Source organism: Hyalella azteca, unplaced genomic scaffold (genome assembly GCF_000764305.2).
Source record: "Hyalella azteca isolate HAZT.00-mixed unplaced genomic scaffold, Hazt_2.0.2 contig11277, whole genome shotgun sequence".
Taxonomy (NCBI): domain Eukaryota; kingdom Metazoa; phylum Arthropoda; class Malacostraca; order Amphipoda; family Hyalellidae; genus Hyalella; species Hyalella azteca.
The window spans coordinates 484,212-499,282 of NW_025941278.1; the positions used below are offsets into that span (position 1 = coordinate 484,212).

General features: G+C 37.7%; 1 protein-coding gene across 1 annotated transcript in view; it reads right to left on the bottom strand.

Annotated features, from left to right (window-relative positions):
- LOC108678779 (atrial natriuretic peptide-converting enzyme) overlaps positions 1-13,964 on the bottom strand; it is a 111,687-nt gene extending 97,723 nt beyond the window's left edge. Inside the window, exons 1-2 of the mRNA XM_047882783.1 lie at positions 13,890-13,964; positions 13,224-13,341 (exon numbers count right to left, since the gene is read on the bottom strand). Of these exons, the coding sequence (XP_047738739.1) occupies positions 13,224-13,341; positions 13,890-13,900 (129 nt within the window). The 5' untranslated portion in view covers positions 13,901-13,964. The remainder of the gene's footprint in view (positions 1-13,223; positions 13,342-13,889) is intronic.
- Positions 13,965-15,071: the final 1,107 nt, after the last annotated feature.

Below are 15,071 nucleotides of genomic sequence, written 5' to 3' on the forward strand. Positions count from 1 at the left end.
ATAATTTATATTATAGAAATAAATTCTTCGCAGATTTTCACGTGCTTTTCTTAGCAGATCTTTAGCACTGCGCATGAATCGGCGACCGTCAACCCAAATGAGGTAGCCAAAGAATTGGTCAAAATTTAAATCATCCCGATGAGCAGTTTTGGAAGTTTCCGTAAAGAATTGTAGCGATTACAGTCATGAGACTGCAGTAAAGTTTCTTCTCGAGGTAATGAGCTTATCTTCCTTAATTAGCGAGCCTTAACAGGCCTACCAAAACCCTCCAACTTCTCATAAGGCAACAATTTAATTTTCAACTTGGATCCAATACTCATTTAACGGAGAGCTTCTTGCTGCCGTGACTGTAAATTAGGCTTGATCGAATCATTCAGATATTTAAGATGCAAACCAATTACCACAGTCATTATTTTATTGTGAATTTAAGGGTTATGGCTTTTAAACATGTTACCATTCATTTTTTTAACAGACAATGAGCCTAGGAACTTGGTCTTTTGGTACCAAAATTCGTAATCGCAATATCCATTCACTAGGCAATATGAAAGAAATGAGTTTGTTTTCATTGCAGTACCTTGACTACGGTACTAAAGACAGTGTACTAGATAAAATTACTTAACCAAATAAATTGCTATGATCAATTTCAGCCCAACTGAAGCGCGCATGGTTTCATTTACTATTGAGCTGGTCCCTTTTCGGTGCTCACTGAATATTCTCAAATCTTTTTTCGATTCTTACTCTTTTGATTCTCATAAAATATCTTTTGCTATTTTCCCCGCCTAGTACATCTCTTTGCCCTAATTTCTCCTTATTTTCAAATTTCCCCACATTTTCAATAGCACGTAATGAACCATAAGATGCGTTACTATATTTTGTTCGAAAATTCAACTATGTGCAGATTTGCTTCGCATGCTTTAACTACTAAACTAAATTTCGTAGGAAGGATTAAATCGGTCAGTTATTTTAAATAACTACGTGTCTGCTCTGCCGTTTCTGTATCCGAAGTCTGCGAAGTAACTACGCTGAGGGCTGTTCTAAACTGTTTCCATGGGTCGTAATGGCTATTATTATCGTTGCTATCCATAATAATAATAACAATAATATTAGTAATGGACATTGCATGAAATACTTTATCGGTATTTTCTTCATCAGTGGGTTTTTCATACAGAAGTAAGACGTCAATTGAGAAGTAATAACACAGAAATTAATTCATTTTATCAATGCCGCATCAAAGTCAGTAAGCATGCATGTGTTTATCACATGTTCGTTGTTTGGATTACTTGCAATTGCGGACCCCTTAAGAGGCAATCTAACTTAGAATGTTCGCGTCTGCGCAATTGCACAAAGCAGTTTTTTGTGTACGCAACTTACAACTTTTAGTGCGTTGAGCGATTCGATGGAAAATAGGATTTTTATTAACTCACATCTCAAGACCTCTAACAAACAGCACACAAAACTTTGCATTCGTTCACAATAATAAAACAGTTTTGCGTCAGGTTGAGATGGGCACCAAGCCGGCAACTTCTGCAATGACCGGCGATTAAAATCGATAGTACGGCATTGAGGCGCCCGTGGCAAAAGTTGGAGGCAACGTTACACGGATTGCTCTATTTCTCTTTCATTGTTTTCCGATAGCCGAGCCTCACTCATGACCCCATTCTGGGCTATGGTTCCCATTCTGGGGCCAGCCCGGGTTGCAGAGTTTGGCCCAACTGAAGCCTCTTGTTGGGCCTTCGGGACCTCTCAATATTGATACGAAGCTTCGTCTGGGCCCGAAATTGCTTCACAACTGTACTAGCTTTGCTTGGGGGCGAGAGCATCTTGCTTCTGACAGTTCCCTACTCTAATAGGCTACGCGCGAAGAAAGCCTTTATGAACGAGTACTAAGGTTTTGAGACTGGTAAGGATAAGAAAAATTACCTACCACGTTTTACTAAAAACATTCTAGAGACATGGAAAACAAACATTTAGGTCTCTATTTCTAGGAAATGTTGCTAAAGGAAATATTGAAGCTATGGCAGTCGATACAAAAAAAAAAAAACAAGAGACACTTGCAGATGATAATTAACTCTCGACTACTGACACGAAAAACTGATATGTTCACAAAAAATATCGCAATCATGCTACAGAAAAATCAACGGTTGGTTTTAAGAATAAATTCGTATACAGATTTATGCCTGGCACTCCTGGAAAGTAGTTCTCACGGCCCTACGTGACAGCACGAGAGAAAGTGACTGTCTCACTTGATAATGATTTTATTAGTTGATGGTGTTGATGGTGAACAAATGCGCAGTGATAAAGATGTTACTACTTGATGGTGTTGATGGTGAACAAATGCGCAGTGATAATGATGTTACTACTTGATGGTGTTGATGGTGAACAAATGCTCAGTGATAATGATGTTACTACTTGATGGTGTTGGTGAAAAAAGGCTCGCTGAGAAAGATGTTACTACTTCATGATGTTGATGGTGATCAAAGCTTTAGTGATGATGATGCTACTACTTAATGATGCTAAAGATAAAAGATGACTATCGTGAAGATTGGTGTGATTTTCCTAAGGAAGAACAGGAGTCTCCCTCTTTCTCACGGAAACAACGCTTCACAGATTCTATAATGAGACAAACTATTGCTTCTGGTTTCTCAGCGTGACGAAAAACAAACAACTGCGCATGCGCGAAGCGCATACAGTGTTACGTTTGTCCCGACATTAAAGCGTTATGGGTTATTGATAACGATACGCATGACTGAACGAAGAGTCATTCTACTATCGACAAAGACGTGCATATGTACGACGACCATGCCTTTATGTATCGCTCCTTCAACGTACAGGTGAAGGAGCGATCAGATTTTATATCTAACTATTTTAATGAAAGTCATTTAACAAAATTGATTTTCACCATTGTTTAAAACGTTCGGAAATGAATTACAGCTCAATAAATTACCATGAACCTAGTGATATATATTATTGATTAATAAGCTTGGAAAATGCCGAAAAAAATAATTAAATTTTCATAAAACCATTTCTTTGATTAATTTAAAATTGGAATAATTTATTTACCAAATTTATAGAGAAGAATGAAATTATAGAGCAACAACTTTCAATCAAATTATAGAGCTGAAGAATATTTGCATTTACTCTAATTTTAAATTTTCGTTTAGTTTGAGACTCGAAAAGTAAATTGAATAGTTATATGAAAGATGTGATTATATTTTATAGAGTGCAAACTGTACAGAGCATTTCAATACAATTAAAATTCGGTAGTAGTATTGGTTATGCCTGTCAAAACCAAGTTTTAATTAAAATTATTTTTAGTTTGTTTTGCACAGTCATCTTCATCCACAATTACAACATTTTCGTATTTACTCTATATTATCAACTCTCTTCTGTATTTTTGCTTCGATAATTTTTCACCATTAAGAATTGCGCTGATATTCACAAGATTGTAATAACCGTCAACATATTACAACCCTATACGCAAGAGTGGTAATTCACTATTCTAGAGTGGTGATGCTCTCGGATTTACTCTATTTGCTTCATTTTCATTGCGTACTCTATAGTAGTGATGTCCTATTCTAGATTAGCGATGCACTGCTCTAGATTATTGATGCTCTATTTTATAGTAGCAGCAGTGTATATAGTAGTAATGCACTATTCTAGGATAGTGATGTTGTACTCTTCTGAAGCGCAGGTTTAAACTTTAATGAGTGGAAACGTTTGCTGGTCCTGAGGTTCGTACAGACAATCCTGCCGGCTATTGTACGGCTCTGAAGGTGGATATGAGCTTAATAATATAATAATATGAGTATAGTTTGAGAAAAAAATAGTTTATGCTTATAAACAAGTGAAAGATTGTGTGCAGCTCTATATTCATTAAACATAATGTATCAATCAAATGAAATTATCTTCGAGTGATTGAACAAAATGGAAACGTTCTTTTTTTATCTGAAACACTTTCAGAGGAAATCAATTCGCAAACAGGTTTTTTTTTAATTTGATCGCAACGAAAGATTCCTCAATTGGTCGTTTATAAAATACAAGCAAGTTACAAAACGATTCAAATAATTGTATTATAATTATTATAATTGTTCTATCATGAATTGAAATACACAAAAATAAATGAAAATTCGTAATTTTGTCCTCGAACAGAGCATGGTTAGACTGCGAAAAAATCAATATTTAATGAATGAACTGACCTTAATCAACGCAAGGTTGATGATGCCTGTGCAGAAATAAACGAAAATCCATTGATTATTCAATCATTAGCACTAATCTAATTCCGATTAATTTTTCCTTCAACCATGCATTAGTCTTTTGTGCTGAGCAGCTAAGCTTACTCTTTAAAAACCACAATTTTAGACACAATTTAATAAAAAATTGAGACGCCAAACTGTATTTTTGAAGCAAACTAAATCTTCCAAAAAATCGCACGTATTTAGAACCGCTTTTCAGCAGCTAACCGGACTGGTAGGCGAGTCAAGTGAACTTCGAAGGCAAGCAAAAAATTGGGGAAATCAATCGATTGCAGGCCGGGAACTGACAGCTCCGAAGGCGTCCATCATTTTCCTCAACAGGTCGCCAATACCCAACGGGAATATGAGAGTCGCTTGCTTCGGCCGCAGCGTTGGTGGTCGTTTACAACGATGGAGTTCTAATCAACATCGTTATAAGAAAAACATGCGTTTTAAAAAGCATCATTTTGAAAAATATCGTTCAAAAAATATCGTTAGAAAAAACATTATACTGGGACATGAAGGCTTTATAGCAATGTTCCCCGTAATAAATATTTCAAATGGAATTATGGATTGCATTTAACGAAATTAAATTTTAGATTAGAGTTAAAATGGTTTTTGGGTTTGGGCTTTACCTGGGTTGCGCTCAACTTTCGAATAATATTAATACCATTATACGTTATGACCATTGAATGTCAATGCTGAATTGAATTTTTACTTTCAACGGAAAAAAGTTGAACGTCGATCCTTAGACATATATTCCGTTGACTGTCTATTAATAAGTATTTTATCGTATTGACAGTAGGGGAACAACATCACAAAGGTTGCCAAAAGTAGGATCAATCTTTTAAAGTTCATAATAAATTACGAGCAAAACATTCTTCGTCATACAGTAGGGAAGACTGAAAATAGGTAAATTTTGAATACATTTTTCAATTTTCTGCATGATTCAAAATTACGCACTGAAATTTCGTGATTCATATTCCCGGTCGATACGTTATAATAATAATTATTAATATAATCATATAATATTGATGTTCAATATTTTTCGCAGTTTCGTATTGTACAAAATAAGCTATAAAATACGAATCCAGCAAGTAAATTTTCATGATAATCAGACAACTTTCTCGCACTGAATTTCAAAGCGCATTCTTATAAGGATAAAATATTTTGTGGTTCTGGACGCTCCTGACTGATGTAAGATATCCACGCACGTTCTGTATTTGCCTGCACTGATGCGCTTTAATAAAAGGACTCCAGCGCATATAAATCCTTTCAGGTGAAAAAAGACCAGTACAGCCACCCAAAATTTTGTTTTGCTGCCAAAAAATCACAAAAAACTGTATTGTATTTCCTCACGTCTCGTCCCCGAGGGAGACAGACGACGTCGGAATCGCGGACTGCGAACAGATTGCGGATCAACGAAAGGAAAATGCGTGAGATCCACCGTCGCCCGGCCGCTGATGGCCGAATTTAGTCCGCGCATCTTCCGCCTCGGATAGACGGTTGCATCAGCTTCCAATGTGGCACCGAAATGTTCTCAAATAATAATTCAATGAAACTTGCAATAGAGAAAAAATTCTGACTATATATATCTATATACTTGAATAACGCATTCTGGGATATGTTAAAATCTAGATGAATTTTACTATGGTTGGTCATATTTCACTTTAATCAGTTAGTGTGTTTCATTGCTCATTCCTAAAGTGGATTTAATTGCATGCAATGAACTAATAACGCGAATAAAAAAATTAATTAAAATAAAAGACTTTGGTAATTATGTTCTGAATTATCTAAGAGATGTCCAATTAAGAACGTGATGCCATAGGAAAAACCCGAGTGCATACATCACTTGCATACATCACATACGCTTCAAGAAACCTTACCAGAGATTTAGTTTGATGTTGCACAGTTAATCAAAAGAAACATGTTTTGAAATTGTTCATCTGCATTCCGAGAAACGTACATTCACGACGAAGTTTCTCCGAACCAAATTTGAGTGAATGTAATTTCGTGCAGTCTGAGAACTTTCGTCATACAGCGCGGACTGGAAACGAAGCTTCCTTCACTCTGAAAAATTAGTGAGACTTTGTCCGAATAGCGAGGCACTTTTTGCTTATTTGTGGGTCACCCTAACCTAGTTTAGGAAATGTGTGAGTATTTGGGCAGTTTGACCCAGCCATTTTTCTGGATGCAGCGGTCGGTGGGAATTCTTTCTCTGTGGCCCAGCGGTGGACGCACCATTGATTTCCGACGCTCAAAAATAGACACGTGGCACTCGACTGATTCACGCATTAAATTTCTTATTAATTCATATTAATATTATAATTTAGGGATGAGGTTGCGCGAGTGCGGTCGAGTTCGGTCTGTAAATAATGTTTAAAAATAAGTATTCTGATTGGCTTGATTGGTTCAATAAACTCGCTTCAAAGATTCAAAGTGTCGTACATTATATACGGAACTATATCTATAGGTCGCACCTTTTTACATTATGTTTTATTATCCATATTGAAGGCTCTGAAAATATTCAACAGCATAAACTATTTCTAATGATAATAGACAGATATTAGACCAAGGGGCTGCATAACCTATTATTGTTTACATCCCACCGATGAAAATGATTTAACAAGAACCTGCTCGCAAGCACCCAAATTATATACTTGTTACTAAGGAGCCTCTTTAATTCTGGGATGCCATTTGATTAAATTACGATGAACTGCTGCTGCGTACATTATTATTTAACAGCGCTAGCCTGCAATCGTCTTGATTCGGCTTAGCATCTACTATTTTTGCATATAATTTATTTTATTGTATGATCTACCATGCATATAAAATTATATATTATACGTAGATATAATTATTAATACATAGATTGAACAGTAACGAACGGCCTGATTAATTAATGCATATTGCATAGGCTAAGACTTAGATATTGAATTCAAAAGATGATTGAAATGCCAATTCTCTCAAAATTACTCAGTAAATACGACACGGAAAGAATTGAAAAATGTTAAAAGCAAAATTGCTAAGTTTACTCAATGCAATGCTTTGCCTACATTGATTCTGCCTCTGACTTCGTGTTAAACGGGCATTAAATATAGCAATAATAAACGTAAATAAGTTAAAGTTTTCAGTTGTGAGCTTGACTGCTATATTGTCTCAGCGTCTCTGGAGCGCGAGGCTCAATTCAGCTTTAAATTCAGCGTCTGGGCCACAGCTTCACAAGATTATATGAAGAGCATCTAACCGAGCTGAGCTTCATACGCATCTGCTTCATACTTTATGGGCCCGGAGAATTTTTAGGAAGCTTGCTTCCACGAGATCGTTTGCATGAAAAAGTTAGATCAGTACTCTCTGCAGTGAGTGACAGAGAGCGCATTTTCTCGTCCGTCCTTGAAGTCACAGACAGACAGACGGACGGACGGACACGACGAGCACAATAGCGCCGTTTTTTTCCATAAATGAGAAAATGCGCTAAAAATTGAATTTTTTCGAAGCATCATCGAAAAAATGAAGAATAGAATAGATGCACACAATTCGTTTCATCGATCGACGAAAGACTAATTTTCATATAACTCAGGCGCAGAGAAAATGTCACGTCAACAGATAAAATATGATCGGTAAATAAATCCAAGACAGGCAAGAGTCGCATTTACGTATTGTATAATATTATTTTTAGAAGCATCTATTGTTTACGGTTAGTGTTATTAAAAATTCTAGACTGGAGCAAATTCTATGAAAAAATATTCCCGTCTAAATTCGCTTTCTCAAGATTTTAAATTTCTATAAGCTACTAAATCAACCGCACATTATCACATTAGCGCCACAAGGAAACGTTATAAATTTTCCTTCCTATAATAAGAAAATCGCACTTTTAATGATAAGATCGATTTTAATTACACTCGAAATCTATTAATATATTGCGATTGTAAAAACAATTGATATTTATTATAAAAATCGCCTCCTTATTTGCGCGTGCGTCAGTCGGGAAGTCGATAATCAATTCGTGGGACGACGAGGTACGACGAGGGACCGCGAGGGACGACGCGGGACGACGCGTAGTCGCACGCGCGGCCACGACAATTATGCAAGACGAGGATGCAGAAAAAGCGCGCGAATGTGATGAATAATTTTCTCTTATGCAACATTACAGTGGCAAAACGTTGGTGAATTGTTAGGTTCCTGCACCTGAATCCCTTCAAATCATAGCATACCAGGAAGTTAAGATTTCAAACTCCACACTAGATTTATATTATATATTATAGATATTATATTAGGCTATGATGCGCACGATGAACGCATCCAGACAAGGTCGAATGTACAATGTAACGAAGTACAACTAATTTAGTGAATAATGGACATTGCCCGTTCATTAGTAATTGCATAAAATTCAGCGGAAGGTGACGTACGATTTAAGATATTTTATGTACATGTTGAATATGTTATAAAGTTATGTAGCTCATTAATAATATGAACGACTCACAAATTTAAAAACTGCATATTTGAAATGTCGATAGGCACACATCTCGCATGGATAGCACTGCCCACAGACCAGCACGTTATTTACAGTGTCATTACACAGAGTCAAACATACACTGTAGCATTTGCTGGAACATGGAACAAATGGTGCTTGCAGATAAGCTCCAACAGCACTAACAGAAGCACCCGCAGCATCACAAACAGCAGCACCAGCAGCAGCACCTAAAACAACATAATTAGCAACAACAGTCCTGGCTCGAACACTAGCACTAGCAGCAGTACTATCAGTTCCAGCATCAGCAGTAGCATTAATAGCAGCACTTGCAGCAGCATCAGTTCCGGTCATGGCACAAGCAGCAGCACCACCAGCAGTGCCAGTTCCTGCACCAATAGCACCAGCATCAGCACCAGCATCAGCCCCCGCACTAGCAGCAGCACCATTATGGGCAGCACTAGCAGCAGCATCATTAGCACACTAGCACACTAGCAGCAGCACCATTGCACCAGCAGCAGCATACGCAGCACCTGCAGCAGCATCAGTCTAGCACTAGTGCCAGTAGCAGCACATGCAGCAACTGCAGTAGCACCAGCAGCAGTGTCATCAGTTCCAGCATACATAAGTAGCAGCATTAGCAGCAGCATCATTTCCGTTCCTATCACAAGTAGCAGCACTAGTTCCAGCAGCAGCACCAGCAGCACCAGTACCAGCATCAGTAGCATCACACACAGCACCTGCAGCACCAGCAGCCCCAGCAGCAACATTACTAGCACCATTAGCTTCACACGCAGCACCTGCAGCACCAGCAGCCCCAGCAGCACCATTACTAGCACCATTAGCTTCGCACGCAGCACCTGCAGCAGCACCAGCAGCACCAGTACCAGCACCAGTGGCATCACACGCAGCACCTGCAGCAGCACCAGTAGCACCAGTCTAGCACCAGCACCAGCACTAGCATCATCATCCATACACGAGGCCGAGCGATGCGCTCAAACGCACAGGGAAAGCTTTGACTTCTTCGCTCGTAATCCACGCAAGGCTTTCGTTGGGCTCGGGTAAACATTTCGATTAATTTTCTTCCCTTCATCGTGAATATCTAACGAGCCAATAATAATCAAAATATAGAATAAAAATGTTCATCCAACTATTAAAAATAAGCTAAATGAGTCCTAATTGGCCAACTATAATAGAAAAAAATATAGCTCAATACTCACTGCAGTGAGTGACAGAGAGAACATTTTCTCGTCGACTAAAACGTGAAGTCACGGACAGACGGACGGACAGACAGAAAGACGGACATGACGAGCACAATAGCGCTTTTTTCATAAATGAGAAAATGCGCTAAAAACACAGCTCTCTCTTCAATGAAAAATTTTAGCTTGATTTTATTTCAGTAAGAAATATGTTCTAAAATAGTTCATAAAAAATTCGATTGCCAGACAAATCAGAAGCTTCTCATTTCTTTAGTGTGACTATTTTCTATTTATATATCAATTCTGCTCATTATGATATTCAATAATATGCGGCTCGAATAAATCTTTCGTACAAATTAAATGCAATATTTTTTATTAGATTATATATTACCATTAATATCATCTTAAATGCCGCTATATAGCGCTTCGATGTCACACCCGCAACGACCACTCCCACATATTATGACTGGTCAACATTCACCAGTAAAATTGAAATTAAATTCTGAGAATAGAAAACGTACTTGTTAAATTATATTCAAATGCAATTTTGCACACCCACTTGATGCCTACACGTTTAACTGCGTCAAAGAAATTGATTTAACCGCGTCAACTTCAAATTGATTGCATTAATATGTTGATATTTTCAACATCGCGTTGTGTGGTCACTGACTATAATTTAGCAGACTACATTAGTACCTGGTATTGGAAGCAAGATTTTCACTTTCAATTTCAGGCAATCCAGATCGTTCGTCAACAGAAATTCTGGAAATGTATATATGTCTACTTCGACATAGAAAATACTTGTACCGGTATATACCTAGAAAATACAAATACAATTTGCACAGCAAGGTATTTGTACTTAAACCAGTATATTCCTAGAAATTAGAAATACAATTACATTGCAAGGTATTTGTCAGCATTGGCACAGAAATACCGAAAAAGCCTTAAAACCGCGTACGTTGTGAAGCCTCATGCGGCGTGTACGATATGAAGTCAAGCGCACGCAGCCATGACAGAAGCGAACACCGATCGTGACAATCTCAGGCTGGTGCACGCAAATATATGTTGCGCAGAAAGTACGACGTTTTTTGTGCAAAGAGTGACGTATGTTGTGCAAAAAGTGACGTTTGTTGTGCAAAGAGTGATGTTTGTTGTGCAATGAGTGACGTTTGTTGTGCAAAGAGTGACGTTTGTTGTGCAAAGGGTGACGTTTGTTGCGCAGAAAGTGAAAGAGTGACGTTTGTTGTGCAAAGAGTGACGTTTGTTGTGCAAAGAGTGACGTTTGTTGTGCAAAGAGTGACGTTTGTTGTGCCAAGAGTGACGCTCATTTTGCACGTGGCACTGATGCACACTTTTGGGGGACAAAACTGTATCGGGATGACTCGTACAAGAGCAACAGGTGCATCGATACTTGGACAAAGTTCTTCCATTTTTCTTAGTGTGCCAGAGGCGTGTCTGTAATTACGGACTCTGCTACGTAGACGTGTGCGTGTGAGAGCTGCTTGGTGCCGAGACCCGCCCGACGCTGCATTCAGAGAAATAAATGCGTTATATTGTCTAAATAATGACACACTTTTTGCTCATAATACTGATTCAACCTTTTGCTTTGGCCAAACTGGGTCAGGATGACCAATACGAGGGCACATCGTGCATAGTTATTTGGAAAAAGTAGCAATCATTTCCCTGAGAGTAAGTGATGGTTTTCACTGGTGCTGCTCGCTGCTCTTCTGGACGCGCGTCGTTGCAGGTAACGGCATCTAAAGGCCGTGTCAATAACTCCTGAGGAGCGCCTAACAACCTCACTCTTATCCGGTGCATTAATAATGTTGTTGTAATGGCCTTTATTCCGAGGTGTTCAGATCGTTGCTATACGGCAATAATTGCCTGAATGTACAATTTATTCTCTATTATTTATATAAAAAGTATCCTGTCGGTATACTGGGGCTAGTACGAAGGAGATAAGAGTTTAAAATTTTAATAAGAATAGCATGAACCCGTTTCAAATAGGACAAAAAATGTTTGATGGTGGAGGAAACTAACTTGCTAATTTTGAGCGAAAATTAATTAAAAAATTACACATGTCTTTTGATGAACAAATGAAGAATTGAGGAACTGTTTGGAACTATAATTTTTCTATCGATGAATGGCGTGAAATGAATACTATTCTAGCGACAGTTTTACTTTCGTTCAGTGATAATGCAGCTAGTAAGAGCTTTTATAAAAAACTTTACTTTGTTCAACATGTCGCCGAGAAGCAACGATTCTTCTGCAACTTACTCTCGCTTTGCCATAGAGATTTCAATGTGAATGCAAGAGAATCTCTATAGCGTTCAACAAAGCGTGATGACAATGGAGGCTGGTGGTTGAGCCTTACGGTAGCACTATTGTTGATCTATGGTGACGCGTGACGCATACGAAGACGTAACACTATAACACGACATTCGAAGAGGTCGCAAGGTTTGGTTTCCGTAAAGATTAATCAACTCGTCTCGCTAAGACACATCGACTGTTACAAGTTTGAATCTTCAGTGAAGGTGACAGTGATCAAGAATTGCAATCACCATCATTGTTTCGTACAACTTGCAGGGCTGATATATTTTTTTCAAATAATTTTGATTTAATTTCGGTTTGCCTCCTTGTGATATAAACAGCTAATGATTAAATGAATAATGAAAATTATAAGAATCTGGTCGTATTCACATGGTTGCAATCGTCTTTAAATAGATAATAGGAAAGTGAGAAAAAAGCAAGGAAAAAAAATTTGACGACAAAATATTGATACAAAAAATACGCAATATCAGATAAATTTACCCATTGTATACTTGTGCAAATCCAAGATAGATACCACAATCTTCTCAGTGAATTCCAAGGAAACGATAGTTCTAGCAAGCTCGAAGAAGACTATGCACGTATTTATCAGCATTTACTCACTATTTCAACTGAACTCAGAGTTACGATGCGCGTGAATGTGTTCGTAGCTGCATAACTTCTGATTCTATCTGGACGTTCCATTTCACTTTCTGTCACATAGAAAACTTTCCTCCAGCGATGCCAGAAGGTAATTATCTCAATGTTGGCTCTACTAGGCCTCGGGACGCTTTTGCTTTAACTCTATTAGTTGCTTTAGCTCTTATTTACAACGATATTCCGATTCGAAGGGGAGCAAATATGTTGGGCCCAACAGTTTACTAATCCCTCGGAAGAAATCGGTTCAAATACAAATTCGCCCGTAATTTCACTACCTTAAAAGTAACAGACAACTCTCTTGACATCTTATGTCCAGCTCTTGAAAATGATTCTATTCAACCTAAAGATTCTCACCTGAATTTTCTTGTCAGGTGCACCGAAGTCTTCATTTCTGCGCGGCATTTCTGCTCTGATCGGCGCCGACGCGGCGACGTGATCGCGCCAGCGGCTCTCAGCGCTTCCGTTCGTCTTCCTGTACGATGGTGCACTTGTCAAACCTCTTATTCAGTGCGAGAATTTTCTACACAAGCGGCTTCGAAATTTTTGCTGCTGTTCACTGAACGACACTGAACAACTCAACTCACTTCGTCTCCATTCAAAAATTCGATCTCAATATTCAGGAAGCCACAATTATGCCTAATTTTTATGATAACAGCCAAGAAATGAAATTTCAATTTATTATCTAACAATAATTTCAAACAATTCAAACCATGAGCCAGAGTGAATTTAATTTAACCTAATATAAATAATGTAAAAAATACGCGACTATAATTTAGAATTGCTTTTTATATAAATCTAACTGAATATCACATGACACGCATTTAATCAACACTGACCTAGAACAAAAAGATAGATATTTTGAAACTTGTGACGATAAACTCCAAAAATGACACAATATACTGAACAACTCGGCCAATAAAGTATTGTATAGAAAGAATTTTTAGTATTATACCGAGTAATTATAATACCCAGGTACTGTATATTAAGTTAAATTCGCCAAGTGAGTAAAAATACCCTCACCGGTTATTCATGATGTTTCCAAGGCTGTTTCAGAATCTACATGAGGTATGAAGTACTAAAACTAAAATTTTGTATTTTTCATCTGGAAACGGGGAAGTAGAGGAATATGAAATAAAAAGTGAACTTTTTACGATTTTAAATATCGGAAATTTCAACATCAACTCGAAACTTTCATCCCACGAATGCTATATATATTTAAGTAAACAGTGGTTACATAGCTACAAATAAAGCTACTCGAGGTTTTCGCTTTTATTGAATAACAAGCACTATTTTAGTATTTAGATTCACAGTCTATTTTGATTCATCTGGAAGCATATCGTTCAAATATGTTGAGGTTCAATTTAGTTTCATCCTAACCCCATAGAAAAACAGGAATTATAAAAATTTTCGCTGCCTTGATGGACCGTGATATGATTTAACACAAACGTGCTTTTGGGAAGGATTATTTAAGTTTGTAAACACAAATTATCAAACTTCTGGCATACAAGTATTCAGTCAGCCTTTTGTGCGATGAGTGTACGTCTCAAATATTTTTATAATCTTCATCAACAGTTCGAATAGAATGCAATTCCGGTTACGATTTATTTACATCACCGACCTCAAAGCCATTCAATTGACCATCACACATCATGTAAATTCGACAGCTCGATCAAACGCGTCATATTTCTATGCATGTTTAGTACGTAATATTGGTTGCACTTCTTAGTCAAAATCAATGTCTTCGAAAATTTTCGACGGCTTGGAAGACCAGCGCGGCCGAAGAGACAAGCGCCGAGGGCGCTAGACAAGCAAACGCAACAGGCGACACCGTAGTTCCATCAACGGTAGTAGTGAGTGATCACAACGAAAAAAATATTTATAATGAAATGTTCTTCAGATTTACGATAATTAACACGTTCTTTCACGCAAATTTCCATCGGAATACACTGAACATTGTGCTTTAATCGTCGGAATCTAACCTCTTCATCGGTTTGCCTCGCGACAAGTTTGAGTCAGGGTGTTCTCTTATTTGTTTTAAAAACTTTTAAACATTGCTCAAACCAGTTCATCAGTCTGTAAAAACACTAGATATTCCATCATGGAAGTATTCGGTCCAATACACCCTATTACCTGCAATCTAGTTAGACTACTAATAAAACGCGAACCGCGGCATTGATCCTGATTTAAAGCTTTGTCTTTTCA